The sequence below is a fragment of the Cydia splendana genome, chromosome 5 (genome assembly GCF_910591565.1).
Source record: "Cydia splendana chromosome 5, ilCydSple1.2, whole genome shotgun sequence".
Taxonomy (NCBI): Eukaryota; Metazoa; Arthropoda; class Insecta; order Lepidoptera; family Tortricidae; genus Cydia; species Cydia splendana.
The window spans coordinates 931,776-953,482 of record NC_085964.1 but is presented as its reverse complement, the minus strand read 5'-3'; the positions used below and the strand labels follow the sequence as shown (position 1 = coordinate 953,482).

The following is a 21,707-nucleotide window of genomic DNA, read 5'->3' as shown; positions in this document are numbered from 1 at the left end:
CTTCCCTGAATGACTTACATATAACTTACGTGGCCAAACATCACAACGTATATGCGTACTGGTATGTATAAAATGTGTTAAGATTGACAATTGCAAAAAGGGAAGTTTTTATTAACCATTTATAGACCAAAAAGTTTACAAATGGTCATAAATTATAATAAAGTACCTACTTAAAATCATCTTCCTTATTCAAGTGCAAATTATTATTCGACTACTGTATAATAAATCTAGATAATAATTATACACACTCAGAATCCACAGTCATTATATAAAAAAAGAATCTATGGCGTTTTGGCAGATCCTACCTATATTATTTAGGAATCTATAATCTATTTAATATAGATCTTAAAAACTTGTAATCTAAAAAACCACATGACTAGGTCATTCAGCCAATGAGGCACCATTTTATCTATGACATCATTTGCTTAATGACTAACCCCCTTTTTCATAAACACGCTCCAAGCCTAAATTAGCTAATAATCGTTTGTCTATATCTGTCATTTTGACTTAAGTATTTGTAAGAAATGGATGAAACATAATTTAACTAAATCAGGCCCGTAAAGTTTTATGAATAAGGGAGTAAATCACGTGATTTTTCATTTACATGCTTTTAAGATATTGGTAGACAAAATATAATTAAACTATTTACACATCAAAACTTGACCAAACCGCCCTTTTTGCAATCACTCATATATTAATTTGTATGAAGCATTTAAACTATGACGCACACACGTCTCACGTAACACATGAACTATAAAAACATTTTACATTAGGTACTCTACTCGTAACTTACCTAAATAATATGATATAGAAAATGCTCTTATGCTAGTAGAGATGCAATAAAGAAGCCAATTTTTGGTTTATTATTGTAATTATTAATATTTTGGCGTTGCATCAACGCCGTATTAAACTAGGCAAGTGGCCGGTTTCGTTCTCCTACAAAGAATTTGATTTACTGAACTCATTTAAGTTTTTTTTTTCACCTAAATTCCGAGCCTAGGGATGCTCTTCTACCTATACCACACTTTGTGACTGACAGTCTGGGTGTTCAGACGGACTCAAGTTGTTTTGAGATTTATCGATCAGCTAGGTTTTTAGAGAACACTATGCAATTAGGCCTTAAAAGGTACAGACACGAACCGTATGCAGTAATGCATATGTTAAAATTTCTTGTAGGATTCGAAATCGGCACTTCGAGTATATTTACTTACGGGGTTTAATATTTCATTAGTATAAAAACCCTATAAACTTGTACTATATGAAACAAAGATAAGTTACTAATGAAACATTGGCCCTGTTTCGACTAACTTTATAAGGCCAAAGGCCGAATAATTGCATCTCTTGTTTTCGTATGCCAAAGAAAAGAGATGCAATGTTGTGGTTGGCAAAAATGAAATGCGTTTTAAAGCTTGGCGTGGGAAACATGACGATCACTTTTAGTGCGATTTGTTTTTGTCCTGAATGTTTCATTGAAAACAATGAAATACTGGGAAAATTCGCAATTTGACGTTATGTTAATCGTTCAAGGTAGCTATAGTTAAATTTAACAGGGCCTTGTTATTCAAAATTTATGTCTGTTACTAGGTCAGATTTTATTTTTATGGAATAAGGAGCCTTTCTAATGGCACAAATAATAATATTATATATGTCATGACTTGACTATCAAACTGAATTGTTTTTGATTGATACAACTTTTGTAGCAAGTATAAATACTTTTAAAACAATCATATTTTTAAAACCAAGCCAGAGCGATTAATATTTTTTTACATAAGGCCCTGTTAAGCTTAATTTTACAGTTTACTGGAATGAATATTGTTTACAAATTGACTTTGAATGAAATGAGGAATATTAGTAAAGGAAGCGTCGAATGTCAGTAATTTCATTACGGTATCTAAAGTTAATTATAGTATTCGCCTCGCTCGGTACCGCCATTGTAATTTTTTTTCGCATTCTGTTTAGGGATGTTTTAAAAGCGTCGTTTTATTTAGATTTACTAATATAATCAGATATGAAAACAGTTAACTTCGGATCAATGCAAACAGTTCGCGAAACAGTAAAGTTGGGTGTTTAGGAGTGTAAGTAAATAGTTTAAAGTAAAGCCTGTATAATGGCATGGCGGCTACCAGTGTAGAGTGGCGGTGTTGGTGGTGGTGTTGGTGGTGGTGGCGGTGGCGGTGGCGGTGGCGGTGGCGGTGGCGGTGGCGGCTCAGCAGGGCGGGTCGGCGCGCGGCAGCGGCCGCACGAGGTACAGCTTCTCGCCCGCCTGCAACGACCCCGGCATGTGACAAGCTCGTACGGAACTACAACTGACCCGATATTGGCCTGGTATTGCATTCATTGCTGCGCCCCCCAGTTCCAATAGTACATTATTGTCGAGGCTCGGAAGTAGCTACTTGCAGGCTGAGGATTCGTATTAAACGGACGACCTTGGGAGTCCGTTTAATTGAATCCGAAGCCAGCAAGTAGCCTTCCAGCCGAGTCATATATAGTGCTTTTCTCAAAAATGGTGCAAGAAATATAAATATCATAGAAATATTTTACAGAAGCAACGTTCTTACGTATATATTTTCACAGAAAATAATAGGAACAATTGAAAAAGTTTGCTTTGTCGCCCTTTTATTTTTTAAATTTTAAAATAGAAGTGTATTTTTCTGCCGAAAATACGCCAACCTATTTGAGACAGCTAAATAGTCGCGATACCAACATTATAATAATAAGTACTTATCATCTGTTTGGCTGTTTAATGGGCCTGTGCCTTCATTTGATATGGCCATTTAAACTTTTAAAAAGTTTGGAACTCGACAAATAATGTAATTTATATGCAACATTGCAGTCCCAAAATCGAGACTGCAATGTTTTTAACTTTTTAATTTTTGACTGACCATAAACTCCGCACTTCGCGACCTATTTTTTAAAGGGCAAAGTCGACTTTGCCGTCCATTTTTGAGAAAATGTCCTTTATGTACCTATACAGATATAGTGAACGATCCTTTGCCACCGTATTTTCTCGGAAACGTTCGTATTTCTCATCCTACTTTAATCGACCTCAGTACTTTTTGTACTGAAACTGACTGAAATAACATAGCACGTTCGTGCGTTTCCGTGAAATATATACGATGGCAAAGGATTATTCCCTACATGTATACTTAATGATGTACGTTTGAATAACAATAAATTCAATACCTTGTTGGTGTAGATGGGTGCCCGTTGATAATGTGCGACCAGCTGGTCGAGCGTGGGGAACTTGCGCTGTCCGATGCAGTACAGGGAACCGGAGACGTGGACGCGGAAGTGCTTGTTACGACCCGGAGCTTTTAGGGATACTGAGAAATCACCGACCTGAAAACGAAATGTTTTGTTAAAAAATACGTAGTTTTGCATACTATAATAATTAAACTTTTATGGCTTAACGAATAGTTTGATTATTTAGCTATAATATTAAAAAAAAATTGCAGTTCTATCTAACGCATTAAAATTTTAAACGACTTAAATGTACGTGCGTGCGTGTGTATGTGTGTGTATACGTGCGTGCTAGCGTGTGTGTGTGTGTGTGTGTGTGTGTGTGTGTGTGTGTGTGTGTGTGTATGGGTGCGCGCGTGCGTGTATGTGTGCAAGCGTGCGTGCATGCGTTTGCGTACTAGCGTGCGTGTATTGCCCGTATGTGCGCGTGAGTGCACGTGTCTGTAATTCTGTATACGTGCGCGAGCGTATGTGTGTGCACGAACAGTCGCATACGCGCGTGTGCGTTGTTATACTAACATTAGTCTCGGGGTCTCTGATGAGGAAGTCGCCGTCGTGTCCGTGCTGGTTGAGCAGCGTGTCGCACTGCGTGCGCGTGATGGCGCCGTAGTACCAGGCTCGGCCTGCAGCGCCCGTGCCGGCCACGTTATACTAACACGTTATACTAACATTAGTCTCGGAGTCTCTGATGAGGAAGTCGCCGTCGTGTCCGTGCTGGTTGAGCAGCGTGTCGCACTGCGTGCGCGTGATGGCGCCGTAGTACCAGGCTCGGCCTGCAGCGCCCGTGCCGGCCACGTTATACTAACACGTTATACTAACATTAGTCTCGGAGTCTCTGATGAGGAAGTCGCCGTCGTGTCCGTGCTGGTTGAGCAGCGTGTCGCACTGCGTGCGCGTGATGGCGCCGTAGTACCAGGCTCGGCCTGCAGCGCCCGTGCCGGCCACGTTATACTAACACGTTATACTAACATTAGTCTCGGAGTCTCTGATGAGGAAGTCGCCGTCGTGTCCGTGCTGGTTGAGCAGCGTGTCGCACTGCGTGCGCGTGATGGCGCCGTAGTACCAGGCTCGGCCTGCAGCGCCCGTGCCGGCCACGTTATACTAACACGTTATACTAACATTAGTCTCGGAGTCTCTGATGAGGAAGTCGCCGTCGTGTCCGTGCTGGTTGAGCAGCGTGTCGCACTGCGTGCGCGTGATGGCGCCGTAGTACCAGGCTCGGCCTGCAGCGCCCGTGCCGGCCACGTTATACTAACACGTTATACTAACATTAGTCTCGGAGTCTCTGATGAGGAAGTCGCCGTCGTGTCCGTGCTGGTTGAGCAGCGTGTCGCACTGCGTGCGCGTGATGGCGCCGTAGTACCAGGCTCGGCCTGCAGCGCCCGTGCCGGCCACGTTATACTAACACGTTATACTAACATTAGTCTCGGAGTCTCTGATGAGGAAGTCGCCGTCGTGTCCGTGCTGGTTGAGCAGCGTGTCGCACTGCGTGCGCGTGATGGCGCCGTAGTACCAGGCTCGGCCTGCAGCGCCCGTGCCGGCCACGTTATACTAACACGTTATACTAACATTAGTCTCGGAGTCTCTGATGAGGAAGTCGCCGTCGTGTCCGTGCTGGTTGAGCAGCGTGTCGCACTGCGTGCGCGTGATGGCGCCGTAGTACCAGGCTCGGCCTGCAGCGCCCGTGCCGGCCACGTTATACTAACACGTTATACTAACATTAGTCTCGGAGTCTCTGATGAGGAAGTCGCCGTCGTGTCCGTGCTGGTTGAGCAGCGTGTCGCACTGCGTGCGCGTGATGGCGCCGTAGTACCAGGCTCGGCCTGCAGCGCCCGTGCCGGCCACGTTATACTAACATTAGTCTCGGAGTCTCTGATGAGGAAGTCGCCGTCGTGTCCGTGCTGGTTGAGCAGCGTGTCGCACTGCGTGCGCGTGATGGCGCCGTAGTACCAGGCTCGGCCTGCAGCGCCCGTGCCGGCCACGTTATACTAACACGTTATACTAACATTAGTCTCGGAGTCTCTGATGAGGAAGTCGCCGTCGTGTCCGTGCTGGTTGAGCAGCGTGTCGCACTGCGTGCGCGTGATGGCGCCGTAGTACCAGGCTCGGCCTGCAGCGCCCGTGCCGGCCACGTTATACTAACACGTTATACTAACATTAGTCTCGGAGTCTCTGATGAGGAAGTCGCCGTCGTGTCCGTGCTGGTTGAGCAGCGTGTCGCACTGCGTGCGCGTGATGGCGCCGTAGTACCAGGCTCGGCCTGCAGCGCCCGTGCCGGCCACGTTATACTAACATTAGTCTCGGAGTCTCTGATGAGGAAGTCGCCGTCGTGTCCGTGCTGGTTGAGCAGCGTGTCGCACTGCGTGCGCGTGATGGCGCCGTAGTACCAGGCTCGGCCTGCAGCGCCCGTGCCGGCCACGTTATACTAACACGTTATACTAACATTAGTCTCGGAGTCTCTGATGAGGAAGTCGCCGTCGTGTCCGTGCTGGTTGAGCAGCGTGTCGCACTGCGTGCGCGTGATGGCGCCGTAGTACCAGGCTCGGCCTGCAGCGCCCGTGCCGGCCACGTTATACTAACACGTTATACTAACATTAGTCTCGGAGTCTCTGATGAGGAAGTCGCCGTCGTGTCCGTGCTGGTTGAGCAGCGTGTCGCACTGCGTGCGCGTGATGGCGCCGTAGTACCAGGCTCGGCCTGCAGCGCCCGTGCCGGCCACGTTATACTAACACGTTATACTAACATTAGTCTCGGAGTCTCTGATGAGGAAGTCGCCGTCGTGTCCGTGCTGGTTGAGCAGCGTGTCGCACTGCGTGCGCGTGATGGCGCCGTAGTACCAGGCTCGGCCTGCAGCGCCCGTGCCGGCCACGTTATACTAACACGTTATACTAACATTAGTCTCGGAGTCTCTGATGAGGAAGTCGCCGTCGTGTCCGTGCTGGTTGAGCAGCGTGTCGCACTGCGTGCGCGTGATGGCGCCGTAGTACCAGGCTCGGCCTGCAGCGCCCGTGCCGGCCACGTTATACTAACACGTTATACTAACATTAGTCTCGGAGTCTCTGATGAGGAAGTCGCCGTCGTGTCCGTGCTGGTTGAGCAGCGTGTCGCACTGCGTGCGCGTGATGGCGCCGTAGTACCAGGCTCGGCCTGCAGCGCCCGTGCCGGCCACGTTATACTAACACGTTATACTAACATTAGTCTCGGAGTCTCTGATGAGGAAGTCGCCGTCGTGTCCGTGCTGGTTGAGCAGCGTGTCGCACTGCGTGCGCGTGATGGCGCCGTAGTACCAGGCTCGGCCTGCAGCGCCCGTGCCGGCCACGTTATACTAACACGTTATACTAACATTAGTCTCGGAGTCTCTGATGAGGAAGTCGCCGTCGTGTCCGTGCTGGTTGAGCAGCGTGTCGCACTGCGTGCGCGTGATGGCGCCGTAGTACCAGGCTCGGCCTGCAGCGCCCGTGCCGGCCACGTTATACTAACACGTTATACTAACATTAGTCTCGGAGTCTCTGATGAGGAAGTCGCCGTCGTGTCCGTGCTGGTTGAGCAGCGTGTCGCACTGCGTGCGCGTGATGGCGCCGTAGTACCAGGCTCGGCCTGCAGCGCCCGTGCCGGCCACGTTATACTAACACGTTATACTAACATTAGTCTCGGAGTCTCTGATGAGGAAGTCGCCGTCGTGTCCGTGCTGGTTGAGCAGCGTGTCGCACTGCGTGCGCGTGATGGCGCCGTAGTACCAGGCTCGGCCTGCAGCGCCCGTGCCGGCCACGTTATACTAACACGTTATACTAACATTAGTCTCGGAGTCTCTGATGAGGAAGTCGCCGTCGTGTCCGTGCTGGTTGAGCAGCGTGTCGCACTGCGTGCGCGTGATGGCGCCGTAGTACCAGGCTCGGCCTGCAGCGCCCGTGCCGGCCACGTTATACTAACACGTTATACTAACATTAGTCTCGGAGTCTCTGATGAGGAAGTCGCCGTCGTGTCCGTGCTGGTTGAGCAGCGTGTCGCACTGCGTGCGCGTGATGGCGCCGTAGTACCAGGCTCGGCCTGCAGCGCCCGTGCCGGCCACGTTATACTAACACGTTATACTAACATTAGTCTCGGAGTCTCTGATGAGGAAGTCGCCGTCGTGTCCGTGCTGGTTGAGCAGCGTGTCGCACTGCGTGCGCGTGATGGCGCCGTAGTACCAGGCTCGGCCTGCAGCGCCCGTGCCGGCCACGTTATACTAACACGTTATACTAACATTAGTCTCGGAGTCTCTGATGAGGAAGTCGCCGTCGTGTCCGTGCTGGTTGAGCAGCGTGTCGCACTGCGTGCGCGTGATGGCGCCGTAGTACCAGGCTCGGCCTGCAGCGCCCGTGCCGGCCACGTTATACTAACACGTTATACTAACATTAGTCTCGGAGTCTCTGATGAGGAAGTCGCCGTCGTGTCCGTGCTGGTTGAGCAGCGTGTCGCACTGCGTGCGCGTGATGGCGCCGTAGTACCAGGCTCGGCCTGCAGCGCCCGTGCCGGCCACGGCTCGACCGCCTTCCGTCGCTTCGCTACAATGTTAAAAAGGTTGATTAAATTAAACTGAAAGTTTAGAGAATGGAGAATGGAGAGCCTTGGTGCACAAAATAACGACCTCATGTGATCGCGACCTTCAGTCATGAAGAATCGAGGAAGAAAACGAAATTTTTGAGAATCTTTATAAATCTTAATTAAATACAACACGATATTTAAAAATCCTATTATTCGTGCAATAGCAATAACAATTACAATTACATGTAACATTTCGTGTTTTCACGGCATTTCCAATTAGTCATATATCACATCCAAGTTCTTCAGCGCCGTTATCGATGTATCGAAGATGGATCGCATGGCATCAAAATCAAGCCACTTTTATCGCTACCTAGACTCCGCATGCCTTAGGTAACCCTTCGCCAAATTTTCAGCGACTAAGGCCCACTTGCACCATTCCACTAACCCGGGGTTAAGCGATTAAACTATTAACCTAGTGTCAAATTGTATGGCTAACCATGGCAACTCCTGGTTTAACCGGTTAACCCCGGGTTAGTGGAATGGTGCAAGTGGGCCTAAATGTAAAAAGTGCAACTATAAACGTCATATTTACATAGGAACTAGACGCTGTCGCTTGCCAAGTCAATATGTACAGAGATACCTTGGACAGACTCTAGAAACGGTTGAAAAACAACCAGCACGGTATAATCGAGGTAGGATAGGCTACCTGTAGGGCATGGCGAGGTAGTCGGCGAGCTCCTGGAGGTAGTTGCGCGGCACGAGCCCCTGGCGGCCGCGCGAGTCCCGCGCGCGGTACCACTCGGGGTCGGAGGTAGGATAGGCTACCTGTAGGGCATGGCGAGGTAGTCGGCGAGCTCCTGCAGGTAGTTGCGCGGCACGAGCCCCTGGCGGCCGCGCGAGTCCCGCGCGCGGTACCACTCGGGGTCGGAGGTAGGATAGGCTACCTGTAGGGCATGGCGAGGTAGTCGGCGAGCTCCTGCAGGTAGTTGCGCGGCACGAGCCCCTGGCGGCCGCGCGAGTCCCGCGCGCGGTACCACTCGGGGTCGGAGGTAGGATAGGCTACCTGTAGGGCATGGCGAGGTAGTCGGCGAGCTCCTGCAGGTAGTTGCGCGGCACGAGCCCCTGGCGGCCGCGCGAGTCCCGCGCGCGGTACCACTCGGGGTCGGAGGTAGGATAGGCTACCTGTAGGGCATGGCGAGGTAGTCGGCGAGCTCCTGCAGGTAGTTGCGCGGCACGAGCCCCTGGCGGCCGCGCGAGTCCCGCGCGCGGTACCACTCGGGGTCGGAGGTAGGATAGGCTACCTGTAGGGCATGGCGAGGTAGTCGGCGAGCTCCTGCAGGTAGTTGCGCGGCACGAGCCCCTGGCGGCCGCGCGAGTCCCGCGCGCGGTACCACTCGGGGTCGGAGGTAGGATAGGCTACCTGTAGGGCATGGCGAGGTAGTCGGCGAGCTCCTGCAGGTAGTTGCGCGGCACGAGCCCCTGGCGGCCGCGCGAGTCCCGCGCGCGGTACCACTCGGGGTCGGAGGTAGGATAGGCTACCTGTAGGGCATGGCGAGGTAGTCGGCGAGCTCCTGCAGGTAGTTGCGCGGCACGAGCCCCTGGCGGCCGCGCGAGTCCCGCGCGCGGTACCACTCGGGGTCGGAGGTAGGATAGGCTACCTGTAGGGCATGGCGAGGTAGTCGGCGAGCTCCTGCAGGTAGTTGCGCGGCACGAGCCCCTGGCGGCCGCGCGAGTCCCGCGCGCGGTACCACTCGGGGTCGGAGGTAGGATAGGCTACCTGTAGGGCATGGCGAGGTAGTCGGCGAGCTCCTGCAGGTAGTTGCGCGGCACGAGCCCCTGGCGGCCGCGCGAGTCCCGCGCGCGGTACCACTCGGGGTCGGAGGTAGGATAGGCTACCTGTAGGGCATGGCGAGGTAGTCGGCGAGCTCCTGCAGGTAGTTGCGCGGCACGAGCCCCTGGCGGCCGCGCGAGTCCCGCGCGCGGTACCACTCGGGGTCGGAGGTAGGATAGGCTACCTGTAGGGCATGGCGAGGTAGTCGGCGAGCTCCTGCAGGTAGTTGCGCGGCACGAGCCCCTGGCGGCCGCGCGAGTCCCGCGCGCGGTACCACTCGGGGTCGGAGGTAGGATAGGCTACCTGTAGGGCATGGCGAGGTAGTCGGCGAGCTCCTGCAGGTAGTTGCGCGGCACGAGCCCCTGGCGGCCGCGCGAGTCCCGCGCGCGGTACCACTCGGGGTCGGAGGTAGGATAGGCTACCTGTAGGGCATGGCGAGGTAGTCGGCGAGCTCCTGCAGGTAGTTGCGCGGCACGAGCCCCTGGCGGCCGCGCGAGTCCCGCGCGCGGTACCACTCGGGGTCGGAGGTAGGATAGGCTACCTGTAGGGCATGGCGAGGTAGTCGGCGAGCTCCTGCAGGTAGTTGCGCGGCACGAGCCCCTGGCGGCCGCGCGAGTCCCGCGCGCGGTACCACTCGGGGTCGGAGGTAGGATAGGCTACCTGTAGGGCATGGCGAGGTAGTCGGCGAGCTCCTGCAGGTAGTTGCGCGGCACGAGCCCCTGGCGGCCGCGCGAGTCCCGCGCGCGGTACCACTCGGGGTCGGAGGTAGGATAGGCTACCTGTAGGGCATGGCGAGGTAGTCGGCGAGCTCCTGCAGGTAGTTGCGCGGCACGAGCCCCTGGCGGCCGCGCGAGTCCCGCGCGCGGTACCACTCGGGGTCGGAGGTAGGATAGGCTACCTGTAGGGCATGGCGAGGTAGTCGGCGAGCTCCTGCAGGTAGTTGCGCGGCACGAGCCCCTGGCGGCCGCGCGAGTCCCGCGCGCGGTACCACTCGGGGTCGGAGGTAGGATAGGCTACCTGTAGGGCATGGCGAGGTAGTCGGCGAGCTCCTGCAGGTAGTTGCGCGGCACGAGCCCCTGGCGGCCGCGCGAGTCCCGCGCGCGGTACCACTCGGGGTCGGAGGTAGGATAGGCTACCTGTAGGGCATGGCGAGGTAGTCGGCGAGCTCCTGCAGGTAGTTGCGCGGCACGAGCCCCTGGCGGCCGCGCGAGTCCCGCGCGCGGTACCACTCGGGGTCGGAGGTAGGATAGGCTACCTGTAGGGCATGGCGAGGTAGTCGGCGAGCTCCTGCAGGTAGTTGCGCGGCACGAGCCCCTGGCGGCCGCGCGAGTCCCGCGCGCGGTACCACTCGGGGTCGGAGGTAGGATAGGCTACCTGTAGGGCATGGCGAGGTAGTCGGCGAGCTCCTGCAGGTAGTTGCGCGGCACGAGCCCCTGGCGGCCGCGCGAGTCCCGCGCGCGGTACCACTCGGGGTCGGAGGTAGGATAGGCTACCTGTAGGGCATGGCGAGGTAGTCGGCGAGCTCCTGCAGGTAGTTGCGCGGCACGAGCCCCTGGCGGCCGCGCGAGTCCCGCGCGCGGTACCACTCGGGGTCGGAGGTAGGATAGGCTACCTGTAGGGCATGGCGAGGTAGTCGGCGAGCTCCTGCAGGTAGTTGCGCGGCACGAGCCCCTGGCGGCCGCGCGAGTCCCGCGCGCGGTACCACTCGGGGTCGGAGGTAGGATAGGCTACCTGTAGGGCATGGCGAGGTAGTCGGCGAGCTCCTGCAGGTAGTTGCGCGGCACGAGCCCCTGGCGGCCGCGCGAGTCCCGCGCGCGGTACCACTCGGGGTCGGAGGGCGGTCTCTCCACGATCTCCAGCCGGTCGCCCTTCTCGAACGACAGCTCTTGCTCGTTGTTCGATGTGAACGAGTATAATGCCACCTGAAGAATCAATAGTACATTGTAGGAGAGGACGGAAAACCGCTAAAAGATGGACGAGTGAGTTTGAGGGCCGACAGGTTAGTGGAGGCCTTCAAATAATACGAGTCCATATTTAGCGTTTCCGGCCGAGGCATAGTGCTTTTCACGACTACTGCGAGGAAATAAGAAAACATTTGCATAACTTCAACTTCACTACAAGAACTCATTTTTATAGCGAGCGTAGATACGTGTTACTTGTATTTTTTAGTCAAACACAATTTACACTATCCAATTCAGTGAGTATTTTCCGATCCCGCCTTTTTTACTTTTTTTATCACTTTTAAGAGGCGTTTTTCTGTTGTTTGCTTTAAACCGACTCTAAACTTAGAAGCGTCTTTGCTAAAAAAACCACAAACAGCAACAAAAGTAAAAAACGCCTTAAGCGTGAATCGAATGAACTGCCTGAATGAATGAATGGTATTGACATTTCTTTTTTTTTAAACAAGAAATTAGTCCTATGAATAACCTAATTATATTTTTGAAGGAAAAAGTTGCGCCAAAAAAGACCTTTTATTGATTTTTGTTTTTAATGATACTCATTGCTGTAGCGAACCGTCACCAATGACAGATGATGATAACAATGAAACATTGTAGTAGTGGTGGTTCAGGTGCTACAGCTATTGCCTACTCTCCAGCTTGGTTTTAGACCATCTATTGCCACATTTCCGAACAGTAGCGTGAAAAACATTATATTTTAGGGTGGTATTCCACCTATCCAATTTATTTGTCCGATGTGTATTGCGTCTCACATTTTGCTTTAATAAGAGAGTCAGAGGCGATGACATTGGACAAACAAATTGGACAGGTGGTATACCACCGAACACCACCTTAGGTAATTTACCTAAAAAAAATTGAGAAGATAAAACGGACGAGTCGTGGTGCATATTACCAGAATCAGAAGTTCGAGACCAGTGCCAGAAGTTCTTGAAATTTCCTGACCTTACGAAATACTTTAGTACAGTATTTTCATTTAATATTTAACCCTTCAGAAACCAAGCATTTGTTATTTCAGACACATTTATGTAAAGACTGGAAAAAATCTAAAAAATGATTTAAATAAATAAAATCGCACTTCCGTACCCTCCGAAAGTACATACAGCAATAAAACAAAACAATATATTTATATGGCACTTCTATCCAGATGTATTAAAAAGTTTAAATAAATTATACATGAAAATAATGTTCAAAAAGTGTGCACTTACAACAATATCTAGAACGTTCTCCGCCATAGCGTAAGTGTGGACCGGGTCCTCGGCGTCGCCCTCTTCGCTCGTGTAGTTCGACGGAAACCTTGACAAACAGATCATCCGATTTATTAGGCAATTATTAAGATAATTTATTAGTTAACCCATTTAGCGCTAATCGCGACACGTTGTCGTTTTGCCAAAGCATTTTTGCTACATACCGAGAAAGCCATGTTATCGGCTACGACCGTAGCACAGAAGTGAATGTGTTAAATAAACAAGTACTTCGAAATTTTTCACATAGAATAGCCTCATCTGCCTCCTTTTTTTAACTGCCTTTTTATATTGCTTTGCGGCAATCATATTGAATTGTCGGCAAAGGAAAACATCGTAAGGAAACCGAACTAATTCCATTCATTAGTACGTCTAGTTACCCCTCTTGGTTGGAAGGTCAGGTGGGAGTCGCTTTCGTAAATGTAAGTGCTTTCTTAGCGACAGATTAAACCCTGAAAGTACTAAGGCCAGGAGGTGATGACTCACCATCCAGTGTGCCCCTGGTACTGCCCCCGCCACCAGCCATCGTTGCTCTTCTCCAGGATCAGGATCCTGGTCCCTTTGGTGAGCGACAGCTCGTCGGGTTGTTGCGCCTGAAAAAACAAATAGTTTTGCTCAGTTATTTATTGGTTATGTAGAGTAAAAACACGATCATGTCGATTATGGTGTGAGGATAGCGTCATCGTGAACCTTGTAGGAATGTCAAAATTCCGCGCGCGTCAGTTGAGTTGGCGGGGGATGGCACAGGATCGAGACAACTGTCGGGTACTCGTGTCGGAGGCCAAGACTCATTTTGGGTCGCTGGGCCATTAAGTAGGAGTAGTACTAGTCAGTTGAATTAACGACGATATGTCTATCGTCGTTAATTTAATCCATATGGGGCAGTAGGGATAATCAAAAACTATAAAACCATGTGGAGCCAGCGTGAACTGTAGAAGACAGCACTTAAGCCCCATGGCTTCTACAGTTCAGTGCCCCCGCAATCCTGACATGTCAACGAAAATGCTGACTTGTGGCCCTATGCGCGTTTAAGCATAGATTTTCAGATGTAGGTTAAAAGATGGCAGACCCTCCAACGCGCATAGGGCCACAAGTCAGCATTTTCGTTGACATGTCAGGATTGCGGGGGCACTTAGCAAGTTTCAGGGTTATACCTAAAAGTTTGAAGTTCGGCAGAGGAAAGGTAACGTTATAGCATAACAGCATATTGAGGCGAGTTAAGGGACTTCCCACGACAGGTTTTGTAATAAGACATTTAATGGGAGCTTACTTGATAGTTGTACTTAACGACGGCGGTCCCTAATGCCTCCGTGGGTTCTGCGACGCGCCTCGCTCCGGGCGACTCGGTGCCGCCGCGGACTGGAGAGCTGTTAGAGGGAAGCGTCTTGGAACCGGAGCCTTTTTTCACTTTCTTCTTAATACTGAAACAAAAATTATACAAATAAATACGTATTATGGGACTATCTTACACAACATAGTCTCAAGCCCGCCGAGTTTCTTGCGCCGGTAGTTTTGACATACACAAGTTTATTATAATATACCTTAATTTGATGCATATACGATATTTATCTTGATTTTTTAAACATCCATAATCCAGGAAATAAATCGTGTTATCCGTGCTCATCATACTAATAAATCCCCTTACCGGGATGCACAATAAGTTAGTTGGTTTTCCTAGTAATTAAATTATTCGTTAAGTTGAATATTTTTTCCTTATAATTGTACCACATTTGATTCATTCATAAACAGATGACAGATGAGCAATTTAGAGAAACAGAAGCACAATTGCGAGCGTTCATAATGAGCTAATAGCATCAAATATATTATCTCATCAATCTCATATTGACCAATCTTTCGGCTTTAATGTTATTTATTTAATATCATTTTTAAAGAAACATACATTTATTACAAATCATACATAGGAATTTTACATCTTAAAAAATAATTACAAAGTAACTATTAGTCAAACCCGTTCTTTATCGCTTCTGGTGCAAAAGTGCCCATAATACTCACGGCATTACCCCGCTGGATGGCTATGGACAGCCTCTGCACCAGAAACGATTCAGAGTGGGGATCCTCTCCATTTTTAAAACATAATTAAAACACTAAAAACTTATAAATAAAAAATTAGCCCTAAGTCGTAGTCGCTCGGTAGGGTGCCCAGAAGGCTTATATTGGTGCGCGTATACGCCGCGTGTGACACCAGAATGAGATCAAATGTAAAGTTTGAATTCGACAGCCACCACTCTAACGAGTGTTTCGAATCGATCTCGAACATGGATTTGCGAAAAAATGCGCCTCTTTAAATATTGTTTCAGGGCAGAACCTGAGAAAATCTACAGGTTCTTTTAAGGTGATGCTTACTCGCCACTTAAAATCTCTACGTCTCTCTGGCACGCGCGTCTCAACAACTGAACGAAACTCCTGATGAAGAAGATGTTAGTTCTTTATATATTTATTTAACCAAAAGGCGGACTTAATGCCATGAGGATTTGTCACTTACCTGTCAAAGAGCGAAGGTTTCTCCTTCTTTACATAGTTGCTAGGTACGTAGCCCGACAGGGAGCGCGCATTCTGGATACGCTACCAGTGTTTCGAGTCGTCGAGCAGGAGGTAGCGCTCGTTCTGGCCACTTCTGGCGGAGATCTAGCTCTTGGGCGCCCTGCGCTGCGTAGTCGTATTTCGCGACCACGTAGCACACGTGTAGGTTGCTGAACTAGTGTTACCTGTCAAAGAGCGAAGGCTTTTCCTTCTTGACATAGTTGCTAGGTACGTAGCCCGACTGGGAGCGCGCATTCTGTACACGCCACCAATGTTTCGAGTCGTCGAGAAGGAGGTAGCGCTCGTTCTTGCGGAGATCGAGCTCTTGGGCGCCCTGCGCTGCGTAGTCGTATTTCGCGACCACGTAGCACACGTCCTCCTGAAATAATAACACTATTAGTTTTGTATAAATAAAAATGTAAGTCTATAAAATAAAGTTCCCCTCTGTTAGATCTACAAAGTTCCCAATCTGTATTTTGCTCTTGCCAGTTTAGATCTAATGTAGGGTTGCCATAAGTGTGGGGACTCAGACCGGGACATTTAAAGAAAACCGGCCAAGTGCGAGTCGGACTCGCGTCGCGTTTAAAGGGTCACACAATTTGTAACAATGTATTTTTTCATGTGAAACTTGAGTGAAATGTCTATAATTAAGTCCGACTCACGCTTGACTGCACATTTCTAATAGGTTTTCCTATAGATAGGTAAAGAACTATTTTGTTTTTTTTTTTTCAAAATTTTAGCACAGTAGTTTCGGAGATAAATTTTCCATGTGTTTAAATGATTATTCATTGACCAGTCAAGCTACCATGTAGATTCAGGGGATTCAGGGTCAACCAGCAAAAAACGCGAGCGAAGCGAGCGCGAAATTTTTTTGACAAAATTGTGAAAGCGTGTAAAAAGGCCGGGCCGGGCCTAAAAATCCGAAGTTCCCCAGTGAGGCTAGCTTTCATGCGAGGTCGAAGCCGTGCTTCAGGATAAGCTCAGCTAGAGCATAGACGCCAACCAATGTCCATTGTATTAAAAAGCGAAACCGTAGGCCGAGCTTGGCGCAGCGAGGTCAAAGGCTAAGCTGAAGAAGACGAGATTTGGAAGACAAACCAAAAATTTAGGTAAAATGTGAGGCTGAAGGTCGAGCTCAGAAATCTCCACATTACTTAATAAGCCCGAAGCGTACTTATAACCAGCGCCGTGAGCTTTCATGCGAGGCAAAAGGCCAAGCTTCTCAAATCAAATTTTTATATTTGTTAAAAATTAAGCGACGCTGAAGGTCGAGCTGTAAGAAAGCAGCGCTAGTGTTACTCAACAATAATATGTGTCATATGTACAAGAGTTACTCGGAGGGCCGAAGTTCCATTGATGAGGTTTTAGGCCCTTGGGAGCCTGAAATTCGAGCTCTACATTACACACTTTAAAAGCTATAAAATAACATAATTTACATAATCATCTAATTATTGTGTGTCTGACAAACTGATATTGGACATTAGGTAAAAGTAGGTACCATAAAACATTTTTTTTAAATTTTGGCCATATGAAACGTAGAAATGTAGGTATATTATTATTTACCAAGTCCAGCCCCCTACTAAATAACTATGATTTTTAAACCGGGACAATTTTCTTATCGGCCGGGACGCCGGGACACCGTGATTCAAACCGGGACATGTCCCGGCGTACCGGGACGTATGGCAACCCTAATCTAATGAGATTTTCCAAAAAAAACTATTCAAAATAAAGAACAACGAGGTTTTAACCACGGCCCTAAGTATCAACACAATCAGCACTAATCATGACACATCGTTAAAATACAAAGTATTTTCGCTTCATATCGAGAAAACAATGCTACCGTTTACGAAGTAGCGCTACGAGCGCAGTTTAGCAGTGAACGAATTGACAGACGAGTGGTACCGGCGTGGTATAAAACCGTGTATGTGGCTTTCAGGAAATAGCACATTAAGATCTAACAAAACCGTAACGTACCAGAAAACAGTTTCCTCTGCCAAGATTATTACATGAACAACAACACTGAAAAACCATTTTACCTAATAATTAATCAGATTTTAAAATAGTTTTTAATATTATCCATAGGTCGTACGGCAAATCAACTATATTTTAACACTTCAGGACAGATACTGCGTCATATTTCCTCTGGCTCTGTTAATTAGTAACATTAGTTAACATGCCAGTGCGGTGTCTATGTGCTCAACCAATTATGTAGGGATGTTTATAAAGACAACATAATATGGTTTTGTAAACAACTTTGTAAACATTGCGTTGTGAGGTTTTAATAGTTTTATAAAATCGGTTTTTGTTGTTGGCTTTTGCCAGAGATAAATGCCAAGCCTGATCAGACTATGTCACTGGTTCCCAAAGTTGACTGGGCTCCGACCCACCTAACAAAAACTGCCAAGTCCGGGACACACCTCTTGGCCGTCTTAAAAAGGGGGTAGAAAATATTATTGGTAACGCTCAGATGCCCTAGTAGTTCCAGGGCCCACTCAATATTCTCTCATAGCTTCATAGTTTGGGAAATGCTGGACTATTAAAAAATGACGACAAACTAAAAAAAAAGAAATATGTATGGAAGGATTACCAATTTTATTTTTAATTAGGTACATCATATTTTTGACACCAGTGGACTACATTATAACTTTACTTTTATTCCAACTCACTACTCATTTCGTAGTTCATTGTTGCAATGCGTCACTTAATTCTTAACTATAGCAAATAAAGCAACTCGATAGAAAATAGCGAAGTGAATTGCGCGTTTAGATTAGTTTAGATGAACAGACGCGAGCGTATGTACCTAAAGTGTATAACTTGATATTTACGTAAAAGTTGTTATGCAGCTTTATCGAATTTAATTAACTATAACAACTCACAAGACCCAGATTTCAGTGTTTTGCTTAATAAAACTTATTCATATTCATGTGTAGAACCATGTCATAGAACCTTACCAACTATAAGCTAGTACTAAGCTTGGTTAGATTACCATAATCTTATTCACACACAATATACTTCCAATTGATAGCAGTGTGTTGAATGGGTTTGGCAAATGTTGTTGTTGTGTGGTTTTTATAGATGGTGCAAACATAAGTCTCCCCTGTTTCTAGTTTTGCTCTATGGGATTTGACTAGGGCCTCACCATCAGCTAGCATAGAAGTTCTGACTATTCAAGATTCAAAATTGTGCAGAATTAAAATGGTTGACTACGAACATATTAATGTCCTTGAATGTACCTATCAGCTAGAATAGCAATAAAACACTACCTAGTCCTTCTAATTTACTGTTTTAATTAACTGACTCATATAATTACAAAATGTCTACATTCTTGCTGCTGTACATTTGTAATGTAATGTGGTCCCATTACAATTAAAAATAAACTAGTCAATCAGACATAGTATGAAAGGATTATTTACCTACTTGGTTTTATTGTAGAAATAATTGATCTTCAAACATGGATATCAATTTCCCATAACTAAAACCTTTTTAATGTTCCTAGTATTAGTAGCAGTACATTGGCAAGCTCCATTGATCTGATTTCGGCAATTTCCAAGAATAAATAGAATATTAATATTACACATATGTTTATTTTTACAAGCTTTTATTTAGTTTCACCTGACCGTTGTCTGTCTGTGTGTAATCAAATCTTGCAAGTTAAATTTGATCCACTTCCCGGCTTCCGATTGAGCTGAAATTTTGCATACATACGTAAGTCGGGTGACAATGCAATATTATGGTGTCATCGAACTGATCTGATGATGGAGACTGGAGGTGGTCATAGGAACTCTGTGATAAAACAGCGAAACCTAATTGTGTTTGGGGTTTTTAGAATTGTCTTGATGAGTATTAATTGCCTGTGGACAGAAAAGTACAGTCAGTGATAAAAGCTAGTACCAAAAATTAAATTTTTGCCAAAAACTTATTTTTATTTTTGACTATATGTATATCCAAAATTAGGAAAAGATTTAAGGAAATATTTTCCCAGTTCTGGTAAGTAACAGTTCTATTTCTAGTATGTAGTATGTTCAGTTTTAGTATGAATAGTGTGATTGGTAAGGCAGCGTAAACAAAAATCTTTAAGACATATAAAGTATAACTTTTTTTACGAAAATGTGAGAATCTTAAGTCTTACGTCAGTTCAATTCTTGAATACTACTTTATATGCCACTTAAGACAAGCTTATTTTAATTTAACTACATGAAACTTACATTCACAAAACAAATACTTAACCTAATAATTTAGTAAAGAGTAACACTAACAATTGGCAAGAACTACTGCATTAATGAATGTTTACTTGCATGTGTAATTATGACATGCAAGGTTACACAGTATCACGTATTTCAGACATGAAACAAATCCTTATACAAACAAATGTGTTAAATGGCTATGTAATATCCGTACACGGCGGGAAGAAGTTGATATCTGGCAGGAAAAAATTGAAGAAATTTGAACCTTATGTAATTTGATTTTAAGTTCAAATTCCTTCAGTAGAATATCTTGAGTTATCAAGTTCTTCCTGCCGTGTACGGATATAAAATTTGCAATAATTGCAATATGATACAGTCAGCAGCAGAAGACCAGTAGATCTAAATGATTCACCTATAATACTCTTATTCCCCTTATAATAGTAGGATTAATTACAGTACACACTGAACAAACACCCCCATAATATGGGTAAAACAGACTGTCCCATGTGCAGTGTGCATGGAAGAAGAGGAAACAACAAAACTAAACTGTAAACAGGTAGAAGTATGTACAGGAACAAATACCTATTCAAGGACTCTAAAGGAGGCAGTTAGCAATCTGAAAACATTGCCAAGTTTTATGGATGAGCTGGGGGGGTGGTTAGAGTAGCGCTACCTCGTTTTTCATGCAAAATAGGGCACAATGGTTATCGATTTGCGGAAAATTCCCAGCAAAACTAACTAACTACTTCTTATTTCCTTCATAACTAAGTAGTGTTCGGGAAATTTTGTATAATACCTGCTTAGCTAAGTAGCTGGTAAGTATCAGTAAACAAATATTAAATATATGTATGTTCAAAACATGATTTATAAATTCATCTGCAAAGAAGTTCAGAGGTATATAAAGTCCCACATGTAGAACTATCTGAACTCAATTCATCCATGGAAAGAGGACTGTGCTCAGGGGAAAAGACCTTAGCAACATTGCCTTAGCCACTGCAGATCATAATTATGAAATTACTAAATATCTTAAATTATAAGACATGTTAAGATAATTCTTATAAGAATTTTAAAATGTTTCAGTATAATATTATCATGGGTTTTACCAGGTCTTATGGCTTCAATATAATTATGACTTTCAATAACATTATATGAGTCAAAGAAATACTGTAGGGATTCCCAGATTCAGATTTTATGATTCAACCTTGTCCTAGATTTAGACTCAGAATCAAGAATCTATAGTCTATAATCAAATTGATCTATTCTTTCTAAGCCAGAATGACTATATTTAGGATAGCCTGGTTCCATGACAATCAACTTCCTGATTGTCAAAGGAACCGGTACAGACTTGTTGCTGGCTACAAAGATACTTTAAGTATCTATGTGGTTCAGTGATACACTGAGGTCAGTGACTAATGTAGGGTGATGTTCAGCAAAGAGTGGTAGTTACCTGAGCGTTTTTCCCATGTCTCGGGTTGGCCATGGCGTGCGGCGCCGGCAGCGGCTTGCTCGCCCACACCGAGTCTGCGGCGCGCGCGGTTCGCGTCTCCAACATCTGAGTCCCTGGCGAGCCCTGCTGCTAGCGCTCCTTCCCTTCACTGATGCATCTCCGCCTCCGCTGCCACTGCACCGACCATTACCACTGCACAACACCGCACGCGATCGATCGCCCGCGTGAATACGCCGCAAAAACAAACTATTGTTTATTGTAGGACGTGCGAAACCGATCGAAAGCTGTCGCCCGATGAACGCACAGGTGACATACAGGAAGAGGGTTTAAGTCGTTTTGCGACACGAGTCTATATTTTGGTTGAATTTAACGATTGCCCCGTTAGTCTATTCGTTAACTCTAAGTAGAATTTTCTTATAAAACGATAAATTAAAGAATTTATCAAGAAAATTTCACATCAGTCGGTGGGGCAACGATGGATGAATCAATAGACAAGAAAAGTTTTTTTATCGCAATTTTCTCAACTACCATTGACAAAATGCAGCACTTTTGTTTTTTTTAGAAAGTTGTTTGACTCGTGTAAATTTATTAATATTTTATGATAACGTTTGATAGTGAGTACTATTTATTTTATTGTCTTTCTTTATCTTACTTTCAGCATATCTTAATTTTTATGGAAGAACAAGAATTTCAAAACAAGGCGGTTTGGTTGTAGACCTGAACGATTTATGTCCGCTGTCA

At 46.8% G+C, this 21,707-nt stretch overlaps 1 protein-coding gene across 1 annotated transcript; it reads right to left on the bottom strand.

Annotated features, from left to right (window-relative positions):
- Nucleotides 1-1,462: 1,462 nt before the first annotated feature.
- Nucleotides 1,463-21,620, bottom strand: LOC134790471 (SH2/SH3 adapter protein dreadlocks). Its single transcript, XM_063761279.1, has 9 exons — nt 20,967-21,620; nt 15,521-15,714; nt 14,065-14,215; nt 13,281-13,387; nt 12,759-12,846; nt 11,327-11,517; nt 7,634-7,784; nt 3,184-3,339; nt 1,463-2,263 (listed from the first exon to the last, which is right to left on the bottom strand). The coding sequence occupies exons 1-9, from the start codon at nt 21,069-21,071 to the stop codon at nt 2,207-2,209; spliced, it is 1,200 nt and encodes a 399-aa protein (XP_063617349.1). The 5' UTR covers nt 21,072-21,620; the 3' UTR covers nt 1,463-2,206.
- Between the last annotated feature and the right edge of the window lie 87 nt (nt 21,621-21,707).